At 34.7% G+C, this 18,608-nt stretch overlaps 2 protein-coding genes across 3 annotated transcripts in view; one reads left to right on the forward strand and one right to left on the reverse strand.

Moving 5' to 3' along the window:
- Window positions 1-4,652, forward strand: part of LOC107752293 (transmembrane protease serine 4-like) — a 34,212-nt gene extending 29,560 nt beyond the window's left edge. Inside the window, exons 9-13 of the mRNA XM_016568231.1 lie at window positions 954-1,123; window positions 1,909-2,004; window positions 2,115-2,257; window positions 2,343-2,492; window positions 4,138-4,652. Coding sequence (XP_016423717.1) covers window positions 954-1,123; window positions 1,909-2,004; window positions 2,115-2,257; window positions 2,343-2,492; window positions 4,138-4,149 — 571 coding nt within the window. The 3' untranslated portion in view covers window positions 4,150-4,652. The remainder of the gene's footprint in view (window positions 1-953; window positions 1,124-1,908; window positions 2,005-2,114; window positions 2,258-2,342; window positions 2,493-4,137) is intronic.
- Window positions 4,653-12,183: 7,531 nt separating this feature from the next.
- The window catches only part of LOC107752283 (sodium channel subunit beta-4-like), a 24,306-nt gene continuing 17,881 nt past the window's right edge, over window positions 12,184-18,608 (reverse strand). For both annotated transcript variants that reach the window (XM_016568221.1, XM_016568220.1), the window contains 4 exons: window positions 15,912-16,075; window positions 15,582-15,801; window positions 15,334-15,463; window positions 12,184-12,760 (listed from right to left, as the gene is read on the reverse strand). In XM_016568221.1, coding sequence (XP_016423707.1) covers window positions 12,667-12,760; window positions 15,334-15,463; window positions 15,582-15,801; window positions 15,912-16,075 — 608 coding nt within the window. In that variant the 3' untranslated portion in view covers window positions 12,184-12,666. The remainder of the gene's footprint in view (window positions 12,761-15,333; window positions 15,464-15,581; window positions 15,802-15,911; window positions 16,076-18,608) is intronic.

Below are 18,608 nucleotides of genomic sequence, written 5' to 3' on the forward strand. Positions count from 1 at the left end.
TATATATATATATATATATATATATATATATATATAACACAATGTAATTATTTTATTATATAATTATAATCTTTCATAATGTATATAATAATATTATATACAAATGCGCTAACCATTCATCAAATATTTTTGTTAATTATAATTGATGACACTGAAAATAAGGTGACCTAAAAACAATAACATCTACATTAACTGATTATATTAAAAGCCAATATTTTGTAATATTTTTTAATCAACCTAAATCAATTAATATATACCATATTATTATTATTATAATTATTATTATTATTTCATATATAATAATCATGATAATAGTAGCATTATATGTATGAATAGTATGAAAATGTATAATTAATTATTCAACTAATTAGGGTTTATTGAATATAATATGCAATATTATGTAATATTTTGTTGAATACATTTATTTATACCACCAAGAGTACATCAAAAGGGGTAAAACAGGTAGAAATAGCTCTAGCACTTACAGGTTGCTGCTTTTTGCAGTGTATTTGCATTTGTAGCTCGAGAGCACCTTGCAGTTCCATTAAAACCTGGTTCATCAGTGTATTTCTATATATTTTGTATAGCCTACATTCAGGTAGTTAACACAACCAATGATGTGCTGTTTTGAAGCCTGCAAACAGTCACAAGTGTCTGCTACATTTGGAAGACATGAGTCATGGAAGTAAACATGTTTTTATCATTAACTTCAAAGATTTGTTCATAAACTCCATTCATTTCTGAAAATCATTCATAGCCCTAACAAGCTCACCCAGTTTGAAGACTGTGCTGTACGTCATCATTCACCGTGCAAAAAAATAAAAAAACTCATTACTGAATTGTTCGCATCTTATCTGTCGCATACATTTAAGCTTTGTAAACAGAACTAATACAGTGTGTTTCTTAGACGAGTAATGCTTCTAAGAAGGTCACATTGCTCTTCTCTTCTTCAGGGAGGGTAAGAAGGCTCTGATCCGATGGAAGGTAGTCTCTGGAAACACTTACCTGGGCTCTGCTGGAGCTTCTTCTGTGGACAAGATCATCGTCCACAAAGATTACATCTCAGGACGCAACGACTATGACATTGCCATGATACGACTCCAGTCCCCTATCACTGTGGGAGGTACATCAGTGTGCACACACACACACACACACACACACACAAAAAAACACTCACTGTAACTATAATAACTAAATATGAGTCGAGTCAAAACCTGGAAGGTTTGAGTTACTTTATTTTAAACTCGACACAACAGCATTCCATTTAAACTCGGACACAGAAATGCATTCCCATAAGTATTTTTGGAAGTGCTGAAGAAATGTGCATGTACAGTACATAAGAGAAGATTATTATTATTATTATTATTATTATTATTATTATTATTATTATTATTATGTTTTATTATTATTATTATTTTAGTTGTAGTAGTATTAATAGCACTAATGTGGTATACTGTGTATATATATATATATATATATATATATAAAATCATCTTCAAAAATATTTGAATATTAAAACAGTTAAGCCATATTAAATATTTATTTTATTAATTACATCTTTTTTTGTATGTGCTAAATAGTTAATAAATATTAAAAATATTTTGTGCTGAAATTTGACTTAACAATACTCTGCTAAAATTTAGTTTCTTAAGAAAACAGAACAATATGTTCAGAACAATAATAATTTAATATCAATTTTATACAGTATATTATAATGTTGTGACAAATCCCCTTATTGATTTTAACAGATAAGATATAATCATTTATAGATAAAATGCTTATTAGCATCAGCTATAATTTTAACATCAGTACATCACTTCAATCCTTCAAGGTCAATGTTTTTTCATCTTTCAATCTTTTTTTTCATGCCAAATGGTAGTAATTATTATTATTACTTTTCACATTCAGAATCCCGTAGGCCAGTATGTCTGCCACCTCAAGATCTTGGCCTCAAAGGAGGAGATAGCTTAGTTGTGACCGGTTGGGGACATCTGACAGAAAAAGGTTCCTTGCTTTTTTCCCCTCTCTAACAGAACCCTTATTATTTAAACTCAGTTTCCATCAAATACCCCTAATACCGCAAACTTTAACATTATCTGGGTGTTTTCCTGCAGGAAGTTTGTCTCCAAAGTTACAGAAGGCTCAGATCCCTCTTATAGACTCAGCCCAGTGCTCAAGTCCCACAGTGTACGGCACTTCTGTCACTTCCAGGATGATCTGTGCAGGTTACCTGACAGGAGGAGTGGATGCGTGCCAGGTAAGTCTTATTCTTTACTGTGTAGCATTAGGTAAAACGATTGCCATGTTATTAGAATAACATTTGTATGTTTTCTCTCTCTAAGGGCGATAGCGGTGGTCCTCTGGTGTATTCATACGGCCGCTGGATGTTGGTGGGTGTTGTGAGCTGGGGTTTGGGTTGTGCCAGACAAGATCGTCCTGGTGTTTACACCAATATGGACCAGATGCTCGACTGGGTCCATTCAGTCATGCAGGTATGAGCACATTGTTCTGGAAAAACTCTAGCTGCGTCCGAAATCGCATGTTTGTTCAAAACTTATTTTACGACGACTAAAAAAGTATGTTCGTATAAGCATGTATATAGTTTAAATATGTATGGAAGCTTGTTACAGCCACAGAATAAATAAATAAATAAATAAATAAACTGTGAAAAGGTAACTGTGAATTTTCATGATTTTTCAGAATTCTGAGAAAATAAAAGACTGAATTGCAAGATATAAACTCAAAATTTCTAAATATAAACGCACAATTTTCAGAAAAAAAGTCACAATTGCGAGATATGAACTCAGAATTGTGAGATATAATCCCAGAATTCTCTTTTTTTTTTCTTGCAATTCCAAGCAATTCTATATTCCGTAAAAAAATTTTTTATCGCAATTCTGTTTCACAATTTTGACTGTTTTTTTTCGTACAATTGTCAGAATCGCGAGAAAAAAAGTGAACTGATGTGAACTCAGAATAGCACAATTCTGAGAAAAAAAGTCCGTAATGTGAGATATAAACAGAATTTTGCAAACAAAAAAAGTCGCAATTACCTTTTTAATTTTTCATTGTGTGGCGGAACAGAATTGCGAGGTATAAACTCGGAATAAGTCATAATTATGGGTTTATCTCACAATTCTACGTTTATATCTCTCAATTGTGACGTTTTCTCAGAATTGCAAGTTTATATCTCGCAATAATGGGTCTCATTCATGAAACACGAGCAGAATGAATTTTTGTGTAAATCGTCCGTAAAGCCGTTCTGACGTAAACTTACGAATTCATGAAAATGTTTGTATTTTCAAAATGTTAGTTGATACGAAAGAAATGTACACCTGCTCCCTACCACGTGTAAATTGTGCGTAAAACGTCAGCTGGTCGTTTTAAGAAGAGCGCCTGACATTTTTTCAGCAGGCTAAAAACTCTTTGGTGGTCACACACATTATTGAATGTTTATTGTTAGGCATACGGCCTAGTCTTTTTTGCATTTATGCAATTTACTGGAGCCAAACCTGAGAAAGTAGAGCAGAATATTCCACTGCGTTCCTGGACACGCAATTTGCATAGCTGTCATTTATAGGCGGGGATTATGCTAATTGTGAATGAGCGTGCACGAGCGCCCTGTTACGAATGATTGGAATTCATTAACTTACACATGTTTAACTATCAAATCGGACGTTTACGAAGAATTTGTGAATCCGGAGGAGAGTTTTCGGGAAGGTCTGTTTTGCGCGCAAATTACTCAGAATTTACTCCTATATTTACGCAAGTTTCATGAATGAGTCCCATTAAGTTTATATCTTGCAATTCAGAGAAAAACGTCAGAATTGGAAAAAGTCAGAATTGTGAGATAAAGTGTTGCTATTAGCTTCCACAGTAGAAACTGGCTTCCATTACTATGGGTAATAAGAATAAAATTTGTATACTCTACATCCAACATGTTGTGTCTATTCACTGCCATTCCCAAATCATCTCCCGTACTGTTTTTTTTTTTAATTATTCGATGAATTCAGTCATACTGCTCTTTTCACGTAATGTTTAGTATGGAAATAGGCATATTCGGACGCAGCATGTGGCTGTGTACACCTATACTAAAAGTAGAAGAGTGGAATACTAATGGTTGTTTGTTGTCTTCAGGAGTACCAGTGAGTCTGGGATGGAGAAGAAAAACAGTAAAAGCCACAGCACAGATTCACAGAGATCTTCAGTCCTCAGAAAGAAGATATTCTACTGAAGATATATTGATTCACACAAATTTGTGGAGGAATCGCTGTGGGAGTTTTGCTCAGGGTCTTTAAAGGTGCCATGCGAAATATTTTGCACACTGAAATATATCATGTATGTATATAATGAGAACACATATGCTATCTTTTGTGGATCTAACACATTTTTTGGGACAGCAATGCAATCTTAAAGGAACAGTTTGCCCATAAAATGACAGTTCTGTCATTATTCACTCACCCTCATTGCTCTGAGTCAGTAAGACATTCTTTCTTCTGGGGAAAACAAAAAAAGATGTTTTATAGAATGTTCAAGCTGCAGAATTGTTAGAAAAAAAGGTTCCAAATGGGAATTTATCACTAAATTGATCACAGTTATGCTATAGAATAATTAGTTTTGGTTCCCTAAAGAACCTTTCGGTGAACAGTTCTTAAAAGGACCATTTTTTTCTTCATATGAAGAACATTTTAATATTCTAAACAGCATTTTTTATTTATTTATTTTGTATTTTTTTTTTGCAATGGAAAGATTCCATGGATGCTAAAGGTTTCGTCTTGGAACTATAGATGCCAATTAAGAACCTTTATTTTTAAGAGTTCCAGGGTGAATCAAGTTCCAAAATAGACAACAATATAACTCAAGACTTCTGAAGTCATATGATAGCTATGTGTCTGGAACACACTACAATTTAAAGTTGATATCATGCCATTTGCGTTTAATGTTTGGAGAAGAGCAGCTTGGACATTCTGCTACATTTCTTCCTTCGTGAGGATGAAGTTGTGAGGATGAATAAATAATAATAAAAAATAAAAAAAAGATGAACTGTCCCTTTAAATCAAAGTGACGTCAAATGCACTTTGAGATAACAGCCACAAGAGGGTGCTGTTTTTTCTTTTTTTAATATGTCTATACTTGTACTGTTGTGAGGTCTGATGACTTATATTGGGTGCCATGTTATAATCTTGAATTAAAGCCAGTGCTCATTTACTCTGCCAAAATACAATGGTGTCTTTGAAACGCTTAACAAATCATACATATAATATTAAATATGTAATGACAATTTATGACATCAGTTACAGAGGCCAATTCTTTTTATACAGACTGGGATTAAGCGCTCAAAAGAAGAGTGACACCTGTATTTAACTACTGTGTGTACGTGGACGTCACATATTTCCCTTTGTGGGTTAGTATTCAATTCTAAATGAGTCACATTCAGACTCATTTGGCTTTTGATATGTGTTCAGAAAACATATTTAAACTGCACACAAAGCTAAGATACGTCGTTCAAAATGTTTTTCTTATGGATGTCTTTCAACTTGTTTAACTTATGAGTGTTGGTTTTTGACTTAGGGTGGATTCAGGTAATTAGGGCTTTGTTGACAGTCATCTCAGTGTCAAAAAGAAAAGTCGCCCATTTCATCTGAATTCACCCTACTTGTGAAAGTAAAGGATATTTCTTTGTAAATATTGTACAGATTTGTGTTTGTCATGTCAAATTCATTATATTAAAGTGAAGAGTGGTAAACAGCAAGTTTGGTCAATGACTCCACAACCAGCAAACAAACACAACTAGTAATATTTTTTTGCAAACCTTTATTTCGCATAGTGATATATTCATTCGTTTATTAGTTTATTCTTTACAATCCAGAGAAGTCTACTGAGGTGCATAGTTATGACAAGGGATTATGACAGATGTTGGTACAAAGGGAAGCTGTACATACATGTTTTTTAATGTTCTAAAGAGTAGTGTCTGTAAGTGTTTAAAGTGCTCAGTCAGAGCCAATGATCACAAAACTAGTATTCAAATGCTATCCATTCAGACCTTTTTTGCCTATTATTTAGCCGGTTCCTTTATAAATGTACAGAAGAGGGAGTCCAAATGAAAGGAGAGTTCTCCTGGGTGCACTGATGGGTGGTACAGCAGGGCTTGTGTTTAAGTAGCTTAGATAGTTGTATATTTAGGCTGTTGTCTTGGTTTACGTATAGGAATAAAATCTTCTAAATGTGTCTAGACTATGTGGTGCACAAAGAACACTTGTGCACACCCGTAAAATACAAACTTTAAAACTCTACATTTGTCCTTATACAATGGCTAGTTTCGGATTAGCATGCTAGCATACTACTAGTGCTGTTTTTGCAGTATGCAATATGTGATTTTCAACATGTATGGAATTCCTATTACATTTGGTCACATGTTTGCTATATAGCATGTGTTTGTTTTTTTTAATAATTGTTATATTACAATTAAAAATTGATATTGGCAATTGAAATAAAGCTGCAATAAAGTATAAATATTAAATGGAACACTTAGATGAAAAAATACTGAATTAAATTAAAGCTGAAGTACTAAAATTACTCAAATTTAATAAATAAATAAAAAAGCTAAATGGAATTAATTAAAACAACTACTACTACCACTACAAAATGAAATAAAGTTAAACAAACAAATAAATAAATATGGAAAAAAGCAGATAAAACTTAAGTCAATGTTACAACGTAATGTAAAATTAAAACGAAAACCAGGGTTGCCAGGTCTGCGAAACAAAACCAGCCCAATTGCTAATCAAGACTAGCTCAAATGTGTTTTTTCCATGGTCAGACTTGGCAACACTGATGAAAACTGAACATATAAAATAAAAGCAAATTCAAAATGTTAACAAATTCAAATAACAGTACATAAATAATACTAAAACAACTCTGTATACAGCAGAGCACATGGCGTAGAATGTTGTACCCCACAATGCAATGTGCACAACATGACACGCCCCCATTTTCGGTGGGATTGATTTTCCTGGAATTATTTCTGCTAGATTTAACATAAAATTTGATTAAAAATGAAAATATGTTTTATTTCCAAGATTATAACTTGATTAACTTTTACTGAATTAAATGTAAGACTTAATTCAGTCATGTGACAAACGTGAAACATATTGCATACTGTTCTACATACTGTTTTTAAAACGCAGACAGTATTCAATATATACTGCGCAGTATGCAGTATGCAGTATGCATAACCAGTATACTAATTTGCCATTCCAAACATAGCCAGTGTGACTGGAATCCTTGATTATTTAAAAATGTTGGAAGTCTTAAAATCCACTAGAGGGAGACAGAACGTCTTGGAATGTGTTGGAGCACAGCAGTCCTCACACTCTCTTGGCTTAGCAGTGGGAGTGTCACCCAGGCAGTGAAATCCAGTCGTTTTCAAATCCATTATTTTGTAAGTCTACTTTACAAAAGGTCAATCTGTTCCTGAATGGGATCAGATCGGAGAGAGCCAAACTCTCAACTGAATATAGTACAATCATTTTAAAAGAATGCAAGTGGTTTTGGACATCCCACGTTTAGTACAGTAGAACAAATTATCACTGCAAAATAGAGAGGAAAAATTGTGCATATAAAGCACATTTTATATTTCATATCTCATATTTTCTGTCTACCAAGATCAAGCAGCCTGCCTGAAAATGCAGCTGTAGATATTTACCTTAAATTAGTAATTGTAACATGTGACATGCATTAAAGTAGGTTGAATTTATACAGCCTTCCAGTGTAAAGAACTTAACACTACGTAATATGTTGGCCGGTTTGAAAGATTTTGTTTTTTATGATAGAAATCAGACATATCCCTTCAGTTTTCCCTGCTATAACCCTTCAGATCCAGAGAGAAACACAGCCTGACGTGTGCAGATTCATGTCTCAGTGCTGCACTCTTAGGATGCGGATCACACTTCAACACTGCAGCTATGCAGTCTGGTTCGCCTGCCCAGACATTACTAACCGAGCCCAGAGTTGGCTGATCTGAGCCAACCATTCCAGCAGACACAAGCAACCGGACCAATATATCTATGCGTCTATACCGAGGTTATTAATTATTATAGTTTTGAATTTTTAAATTAGTTTTATTTTAATATCGTTTTCAAATTTGCTATAAAATCCAGTTTCGTTTTTATTAGTTTCATTAATATTGCTGTTAGTTTTAGTTTAGTTTTTATTTTGTGAACACATTTTTATTTAGTTTTTATATAGTTTAGTTTCAGTTTTAATTAAAGTTTAGCAGAATTAACAGATAACTTCCAGAGTGCAGGCCAAAGAAAGACTTAGGCATAATTTAGCTTTATAGGCAAACGTTGACATTGATTAAATGGTAAAATTATACAAATATACACCAAAATGAAGCAGTCAAGCCTTTTTACAAAAAAAAAATCTACACACGTTGTGCTTAATGTCATATCTAAATATGTGTATTGAGATATTTAATATGAAAATAAATGTAGCCTAATTTGGTTATTATGGTTAGATGTCTTTTTTCTTATTTAACCATAATCACGATATTGTAGCCTAACTGTCGTGTCTTGCTCACTTTTCCATGAACAACTGCGCATAAATCATAACTGGGACTAATGAAATTCAATAATAACGGCAAACGCATTTAACTGTAAAGGCTCATATTTGAATATGCTCTTTTAATTTATGAAGAATTATAAGCGTGTTTATGATGTGAATTAGCCTATGCACATTTGTCCGAAAGCCTGGCAGAGTGATCACAAGACGCTAGGCTAAAGTTTTGTATTGTTTACAGAAAGGATGCTGGTTCTTTTAAGTACTGCTGTTGCGCGTTTTGCGTCTGCTTTGCGTCTCTCCGTCAGATAACCCCATGTGCGCCATACACCATTTACAGGTATTTCCCTAAACTGCCACACAGCCAGTGGCGTGTCTAGATGGGGGGGCAGTCGGGGGCACTGGGTCAAAAGAGGATGGCCGAGGGGACAGATGTCTCGTCCAGTCAGCGGTGAGTAATCCCAAACCAATGGCGCTCTCTCAAACTATACCTACCTCTTCCGGTTTGTCTGATTTGTCGTTGTGTTTTCTGACTTGTAAATTTGTTTTCGGATTTGTCATTGTGTTTTCTGACTTGTTATAATGTTTTCTGAATTGTTGATGTGCTTTCTGAATTGTTATTTTGTTTTTTAGACTTGCAGTTGCGTTTGTAATTTGTTATTTTGTTTTCAGAATTGTGATTTGCTTTGCACTTCTCGGCCACCGTAATTTTGTCATTTTTATTTTATTTCAGTTTACGAAATTGTTTTTTCATCAATCGTTTTCATCTTAGTTTTAGTTTTCGTTTACGAAAATAACCTTGGTCTATACAGCTACACATTAAACCAGTGGTTCTCAACTGGCTGCCAACCAAAAATGGATCGCAGGTCAGTTTTTTACAGCACAGACGGAATGAAAAATGCTAAATGCATTATTCCATCAAAATAGGATCATGCAAAGAATTCTGTGGCATTTTGGCAAATCTTTACCTCCCACTCTAAGACAGATTCCAACATTGAAAAAAACTGCATTACTTACTATATTTGGAGTTTCCAGTTCATGGAAATATTTAGACATTTCAATGCATGATTCTGAAAGCATTATGGTTTACGCCACTTGATGTCCAATGCAAAGCAAAACCGGTTGAGAACCAACTCACTATTTCATTATCAATAAACATCTGATTCAAATAAGTGCAAAATATTTAGGGAGGGGGGGAATACATAAACAAAGCAGAAAAGGAATTAGGTTAACATAGCTAAAAAATAGCTAAATAATAAAAAAGAAGCTCTAATAAAAGTTCAAGTTTTTTTTTTTTTTTACATTTTCCTTTTTTTTTTTACAGTATTGCTTATCTACGTAATCTCCTTGTTTATGTGATCGTTTCATCAGAAATACGCTAGCTGCAAATGACAAAAGGCAACAAGCTGTAAGAAGCATAACATGGTAAAACATTCTGCCATACATGAATCAAAGAGGCAATGTGAACAGCTCGGCAACAGTAAGGACACTCAACGCTAACCACATTACTGTAAATCTGACGGACAAAGCGGCACCAAACCCTTTCTCCAAAGCACGGCTGATTTTAACACACATTTATGGATGCAATTCAAAGGAATTCAATGAAAACATACAAATACTTGAATTTCAAGCTAGGATTTCATACCGCTCTGTCAAAGAATCCCAAACAGTTGAGATTGCCAAAGCCCCTGATTTCTAAAAGAGAGTCAAGTGATTTGGAAGACTGCTAATATGTGCACATACAAGAGATATAGCCAATCAAAAAGACAGAATATTCATGTTCCGCTATTCTTAATATCACCACTGCAGCTATTCAACTACATATTTCTACAACTATAAATTCTACATCGTTCGTACTTCGCTCTACAAATAGAATGAGCATTCAAAACACTGTTACGTATATCTTTATGAATAAAGTGCCCAGGAACGACCCCTCTGAACTCTGCCATAACTACAACCACTGTGTACATTCATCTTTGGGTTATGGCGGAAGACTAGTAGAGTTTCATTGCATTTTTTATTCATTTTTTTTTTGCGGTGTAATCGCAAAGTGACATTCATCGCATGTTATGAATTTGTCGATACTTTTATACTTAACCCAGATATGGATATGAAAGAGCATTGCGCATTTATGGGGTTTCCGATACAAAAGGAAAAAGGAAGACAAACGAAACAAGATGGAAGCAACAGTAAATCATCCACCGTTCCACTAGCAGTTCTGGTTTGGCACTTGAATCTTAAATAACTACTGAAAGATTTGGAAAGTTGGCTTGTTTTGATAAACAGAGTTCGCTTTGCAGCTCCAGAACGTCTAGCAAACAAAATCCCACAAGTATTTTCCACCATTCGTCTGTTTTCTTGAATTAGCATCAAGCTAATCTGATCTATGAGAAGATTTGAGAGGTTTATGCTAATGCTAGTAACATGTGCACTTTAATTAGCCATTGAGAGGCATGTGAGGTATTACTATTTATTATAATTTGTCACAGAAGTATTGTGTCTTTGTACGATGATATGAAAACATAAGTATTAGCACAGCATCTGTGAGGATTGGTGCAGTTTAGCACACTGCAGTTGCTAGCTTGCTAGTTTGGATGCTAAATGTCAACATTAGCAGTTAGCAACAATATCGTGTCCTGTGAAGTTTGAATGTCATGATAAGCTTTACCAGTTAACTACAGTGGCCCTTCATGTCTGTATGTTGGATACGTACAAGATGAACTGTGACATTGTATATGACAAGCACAGATTGATCAGTCATGTGAGAAGAGACAGGAGAACATGATTCGGAGAAATGGATACATAGTACTCTAGATGTACTGTATAAAATAGTTCACATGCATTAGGAAAAGTTATTGGTGAAAGCAGCATCAGAAGATCATTCATTTTATACAGGGAGTTGGTTTCTGGGGATTGTCTTTATATTTTAATGTGTTTATTTTGTAGGGATTTTATTTTATTTTTTTGTATTTTTGGCTTTTTTTGATGTGAGCATTGTTTAATTAACTTATTTATATAGCATTTGAAGGCTCCCAGGAAGCATGTGGAGCTTGAAAGCATTAACAGGCACCTGTGTTTTATCTAAAGCAGAAAAAAACTGAAAAAGAAATACATAGAATGCACCGTGCTGGGCTGGAGGCTGGATATACACACCTTATCTGCATCTCTGGTAAGTCCTTTTATTTTTACTTCCTTTTAAACAATGCTTTGGCCATGAAAAACACTCTACACATCCTTATTTTCACACACAAAATATGTCAGAATGTATGTGTTGTAATATCAGCATTGCCACAAGGGGTGCTATTGCGTAGAGTGTGTTTCTGCCCTTCAAGTGCACTCGCATCCTGCTCTTTATGACCTCAATATCACTTGTAAAATTAGTGGGAGCGGTTAATAATCAGATTAGGTTAGCTGCTTGAATTGTTGGTAAACATATTCCAATTTGAAGAGGCACCCTTGGTTTTTAATGTTTAAGTTGTTAAGTATTTTCCTCTGGGTCAAATATGGACTAACCCAACCGTTGGGTTAAATTTCTACCTTAAATTTTTAACCCAAAAGTTGGGTTAGTCCATATTTGACCCAAAGTTGGGTTGAAACAACCCAGCATTTTTTAGAGTGCACAGGCATTTCTGTGTTTGTTTTGCTACTGACTTGTCCGCTTGTGAGAGATTCCACCTCGGGATCGTTTGGAATGCAGTGTGAAGATATGTAAAGTTGCACTGGAAGTTTATCGCAAACATTTTGTTATGTGGGTCTCTTGTGCTGTCGAGCATTGAAAGGATATGGCAGTTCATGAAGAAGGCAGTGTGTGTGTGCTGTGTCTCACAGACAAGAACAGAATGCAAGCACACCGAAGCGTCTACCATCATCTGCTTTATGAATATTTTTTAGGGCTTTTAAGACCAGCAAAGGGTGTGTGATCCAGCCTGCAGCACTTTGTATTTTTCCTCAAGCACAATCTAAAATATATATTTCCACATATATGTAGCATTTTTTCTCATGAGATAAAGAGAATAAAACTGTCCATTGTTATGACTTTCTTTCATTCTGTTATGACTATGTATGCATGTATACATATGCACGTATATGTACACACACATGCTCTTTTCATGCCTTTGGTGTCGGTTTGCTGTCTCCTTTGGATCCCGGGAGGCCGTTTTCTGTATTGTCATTCCCTGAAGAGCTCACAAGGCACTCTTTACTATAAGAAAAAGGGGAAAAAAAGACAGACATTGACAAATAAGAGTGGTCATGAAAAAAGAAAATAGAAAAAAGGAAACTTAAAAAAATTTAGTTTAAAACCCATGTGCCAAGTTTGTAAAAATGTACCTTTGGTTTTCAAAAAAAAAAAAAAAAAGCTTTCAATTTTATCTTTAGTTTAAAACCCATGTGCCAAGTTTGTAAAAATGTACCTTTGGTTTTCAAAAAAAAAAAAAAAAAAGCTTTCAATTTTATCACTCTAAAATGTCATATGGTGTGAACATTGAATATTGACATTGAATTGATGTGAATGTACTCATCTTATTATTTTAAAATCGAGGAAAATATTGTATCTATTTCAGAAAGTGATCTTCACAGTTGGCATTCCAGAATGATCCATTCAAGTGTTCAAAGATAGGTTAAGTTACAATGAATCAGACAGAAGAAATAGGGAAATGTTGTCCTAAGAGGGATGACCCCTAACACCATTACCCAGAATGCCTTGTTATTGGCATTTACTCAAAATGACAGAATTATATTTATTGGCATTTGGTCTGGTCTCACAGGGGTTTTATAACTGTCAAAGTCACCAGACAAGCACAGGACCCTAGTGGGTCGCTTCTGTTAGTGTGCAGCATGCCACCATTTACAGAGAACAGAATGGATGATGACTCTGCATATTTCTCCCTGCTGTGGCAAACCACCGCCCATTATAAATGAAAAAGTGCTATCTATCTGTCTGTCTGTCGGTCGGTCTGTAGTGTTGGGTCCGAGCCCACCTTGTCAAGTCCGAGTCAAGTCCTAGAATTTAACCAATTGAGCTTGAGTGGAAGACATTTAGTAATGTGTTTTTTCTTCATTTTATGTTGTTACTTATTTTTTTAATCTTTCATGTTCACCAAGACCGTCCGTCCGAGTCCAAGTTTATTCATAATTGCAGTCTGAGTCCAACTCTAACTGTCTGTCTATCAGATCTGTCCTATCTGTCTGTCCGTCCGTCTGTCTGTGTTCTATCTATCTATCTATCTATCTATATATATATCTAATCAGTGTTGGGTAAGTTACTCAAAAAAAGTAATTCACTACAAATTACTAATTTCTTCTTTAAAATTGTAATTTGATTACATTACTGATTACTGCATTTAAAAAGTAATCCGATTACTAATTACTTTACTTTCAAGTTACTTTAAAGTTTACTTTGCTTTTTTAAGTTGTCAAACCTAAAAATACACTACAAAGTGAAACTCGTAGTTATTTTAGTAATTTAATATTGACTGAAAATTATCCAAACAGCAACTTGAACGATCACTTGCATTTTTTTCCCTGATAACAGCGAAAAGAACTTAAAATGTTTCGTACTATTTATACAGATAAGAGTAAAACATCATTTGAAACGGTAGAAGGTCTACTTTTATTTGTATACACTCGAAATATAAACAAAACATTGTGCTTTTGTAAAAAAAAAAAAAAAAAAAAAAAAAAAAAAAAAAAAAAAAAAAAAAAAAAGTTGTGTTTTTAAAAAAAAAAAAAAAAAAAAAAAAAAAAAGACAAGAAAACAAACAGGGTGCGCTTTCTGCATTTTCAGTCTCCGCTAATATCTTCCTGAAACGCGTCTCTACAATGAACAAAAACTCATTGAATACTTGATATCTAAAGAAAGCTTGAAGTGTCTATTTTTAAATGAAGTATGTCATGTCGAAAACAAATATTCTCTGATAAAGTAATCCGTACGAAACCAACGTGAGGTACAGTCTTTCCCGTCTCAGTTCATCTATAATGTGGTCACACCCACGCACATCGTGCGCTATAAAATATCATCCACGCGAAACCAGGCTTGAGACACGCGAACATGTAAACGCCCACATCACCTGTGTAAACAAAGCATTACGATTTATCAAGTTCATCTCAGCTTATTTTTCTTTTTTTTTTTAAGAAGACGCACTGTGAGAAATAATTAAGCCCTGAATTTACCTCAGAAGACGATGCAGTGCGATGCGATGCGACGCACGGCTTAATCCAGCGCATTATCAGTCATTTATTTTTACTTATGTATTAATGTTATCGTGATATAAACTTATGCACATTTACTTGTTGAACTTTTCCCAAACTGTAATGCCAGACTAAAATAGTTGAAATCATGTGCAACATTTTGAAATATGATCTTTCATTGAATCTAAATGGTGTAGGACTCGTCTGCTGCTCGCATTCTCCGGTGATGTATTAAAGGACATACTGACGTGCAAAACATGATTTTAACTTCATTTTCTTTTACACTGCATTTGTAAATTAAGTAACATAATTTTATTGACATTAGTAACTGTAATCATTAGTAAACATTAGTAAACTATCTATCTATCTATCTATCTATCTAGCTATCTATCTAGCTGTCCATCTGTCCGCCCGTCCGTCCATTCATCAAAATGTCATGTGTCTAAGAGACCAATTATAGTATAGTAGCTAAGTATCTACCAAGCATCTAATAAGAAAACAAGGGCAGGTTAAAATTTGTTCATTTGTTTCAGCTCTACAGTTTCATTACTGTAGAGTTTTTTGCTCAGGATAAAACTGACTTACTTCTTCTCCTGGAGCTTTTTTAGAATGGCGAGGACCACAGTTTTCACTACCATGATGAGAATGATCAGACCTATGACTCCACCAAGCACGGACACAATGATGAGGGTCAGTGTGTTGTCCACCTCTTTCACTGTGAAGACAAACACACGTTGAGTTTGATCTGGGTGGGTATAACACCAAACATAATGGGAAGAACCACACTATTGTTTAAAATGAGGCCCTTTGTAAAATGGAGAGTGGAGACTCACATTCGTCCACCACAAAAAGATTGAAAATTGCACTATGGTTGCGTTCCTTCTCCTTGGGGTTGCGGGCGAAGCAGATGTACTCTCCCTGATCCTCGAAGGTGACGTTATGCAGTAAGATGGAGATGTTATTCTGTTTGCTGGAGCCAACAAACTCCACCCGCTCATGATAGATTTTCACATTAGGTTCTACTCCTTCTGCTGGGATGATGGCCTCACAGAGCTGAGGGAAAAGATAGTGTCACTAGAGAGTATTTGGACAATTAATCCATACCCTTTTTTGCATGAACTGCATGAAAATAAGTGTGCTTGAGAAACGGTTGAATATCTCACCTTAACCAATGTCCCATTGTCTTTGAACTGCCAGTTGAAGTAAAGGTTTTTAATGCCAATGCAGCTGGCGTATGTGCAGGGTAAGAGCACTGAACTTCCATTCATCACTTCTATAAAATTGACCTTGCCTGTATTCACCTCCAGTGCCTGAGCATACCACACGCCTGAGAGAAATGGAAGAGATGAGCACCGATTATCAAGCCACTTTTTATCCTAACAAGAACAATAAACAGTGATTTAAAGACCTCAGTATGGTTTAAAATACATCTCTGGATATGTGTGTGTGCATTATAAAGCATTATAAAGCAGTGTGTCAATTGTATAATAATCAAATACTCGGTATTCACAATACAGTGAGCAAGCAATAGCTGAATATCCTGCGTAATGTGGTTTCTATTCATCAAAGAATCCTAAAACATAAAATTCATCAGAGTTTCCACAAAAATATCTTATAGTACAAGCACAATTGTATTCAATATTAGTAATAATAAGAACAGTTTTTTGAGCAGCAAATCAGCATATTAAAATGAGGTCTGAAGGATTATGTGGCACTGAGACTGGAGTAATGATGCTGACAATTCAGCTTTGACATCACAGGAACAAATTACATTTCACAATATAATAAAATAGAAAGAGCTATTTTACATTGTAATAATATTTCTAAATATTTTGCAGTTACTGTATTTCTGATCAAATAATCACAGCCTCTGTGAGACTCTTTCAAAAACTTTAAAACATTTTAAACAGTATATACAAACTTTTATATTTATTTTATTTAAAGAAGATATTTGATTTTATATAATTGTATTTTTTTAGTATGTTATGTTTTTACATATTACAGTTTTTTTTATTCGCTTTGGTACTATTTTCACACGTAAGGTGTACATTTTCAAAATTCTTAGTACAAAAATCCAACTTGTAACATTGTTAGACATTCTTTTAAAAACTGATCTCATGCTTTCATTATAATTATCATAATCATTGTTTCAAAACATAAGATTATTGTAATATATATTGAGAACATTTAATTTAATCACCAGAACAGTATGATCTTGTTTCAATTTAGTACTTCATTCAGTTCATTCAAGAGCAAGCAATGCAAGATACATGTTTCAAATCACCTTTGCATAACTCACATAAAATCCATAATGTTTGTAGCAGTATGAATCCAGTGTGTTATCAAAAGGTGCGATGAAGGTATGACTTGGCCATAAGGTTTTGTGCAAAAACAGAGTTTAATTTCAATGCAGTAAATGTCCTCACTGTGCCATATGACTGAATCTATACTGTAGCTAAACTTTTCAGATGAAAGCTGAGTTATAGTAATGTGCAGACTCTACAATGCCTTTACATACAGTATCACATGACATAATGCAATGTAAAATGCAGTATTTGATGCCATCTGTCTCCCTTCTTCTGATACATCTCTGATCAATCTCTGATCAGTTCCTCTCCCTTGTATGCTGTATGTTCACAAATTGCAAAACACACAGTTTGCAGGTGCACTTTTGATGATCTGTTGTGATATTAATAGTAGGCTACTAAGAGTTTTGAAAATGTAACAGTTGCTTGTGTAAATAGTACCAAAGCAAAACATAATTTTTAATACGAATGCTTTTGTTTCAGATCCAGTTCATTGTAATCCTTGTCTTATACATAATAAACACTCATGGCTATAAAAGGGAGTTTAAATCTCGGGAGACTGATAGAAAGAGGAGGCAGTCATTGGTTGCATTACACTTGTTGCTTTGCTCAGGGTCTTAACGGCTATTTTGTTTTCTTTTACCAAAGAACTGACAAAAACATTCTCAAAACAGGACTTGAGTCTGTGACCAGCCTATTCTGCAGACACTGAAATCCCCACAATTAAATTATTGCTAACATAAAGAGAGCATTTATGACAGACCAAAGGAATGGAACAGAGACTATTAAAGGGATAGTTCACCCAAAAATGAAAATTAGTCCAAGATTTACTCACCCCCAAGGCATCCTAGGCATATCTGACATTCCTCTTTCAGACGAACACATTCGGAGTTACATTCAACATTGTCCTGTCTGTTCCAATCTGTATAATTGCAGTGAATGGTGCCCCTGTTTCTGAATCCCCCACCAAAAAAGTATCCATCCATCATAAAACTACTCCACACGGCTCTGGGGTGTTAACACCTTAGCTGTCAACGATCGGCGATGGCCCTAGATTATTGTTGTTTCACTTTAACAGCACGTTAAAACATCACACTCTTACTTGATCTGGACAAACTGAGCAGCAGTAGAAAGATTAAAGACTCTAGCTAGTTCTTCTCCATAATGTATTTTGTCATAATAATTGACATATGGTCGTAAGAAAATGTTTTGTTGTATTTTTTTTTAGAAATTTTGATAATAGTTGCGTAAATGTATACTGGGATCGAAGCAATGTGGCTTGGTAAACCTTGTAATGCCAGAATAAAGGCTAATAGTGGCTGAATAGAAACAAAATAATAATGATAAAGGAATAATGAGGATAATGTCTCATACCTGGCGGAGGTGTGAAAGGTTCGTCGAGGGAGAACAATAGAATCATGAATGGGGCAGTTTGCCAGGCCAGACATGAGGCAATAGCATGCAGGAGAGCTTACAGGGGGCCATAAATCAATTTTATTAGCCTTTTATTAGCCTTCTCGAAAAACACACATGACATGGTCTTAGAAAATGTTT

The sequence above is a fragment of the Sinocyclocheilus rhinocerous genome, unplaced genomic scaffold, assembly GCF_001515625.1.
Source record: "Sinocyclocheilus rhinocerous isolate Xijiao unplaced genomic scaffold, SAMN03320098_v1.1 scaffold1012, whole genome shotgun sequence".
Taxonomy (NCBI): Eukaryota; Metazoa; Chordata; class Actinopteri; order Cypriniformes; family Cyprinidae; genus Sinocyclocheilus; species Sinocyclocheilus rhinocerous.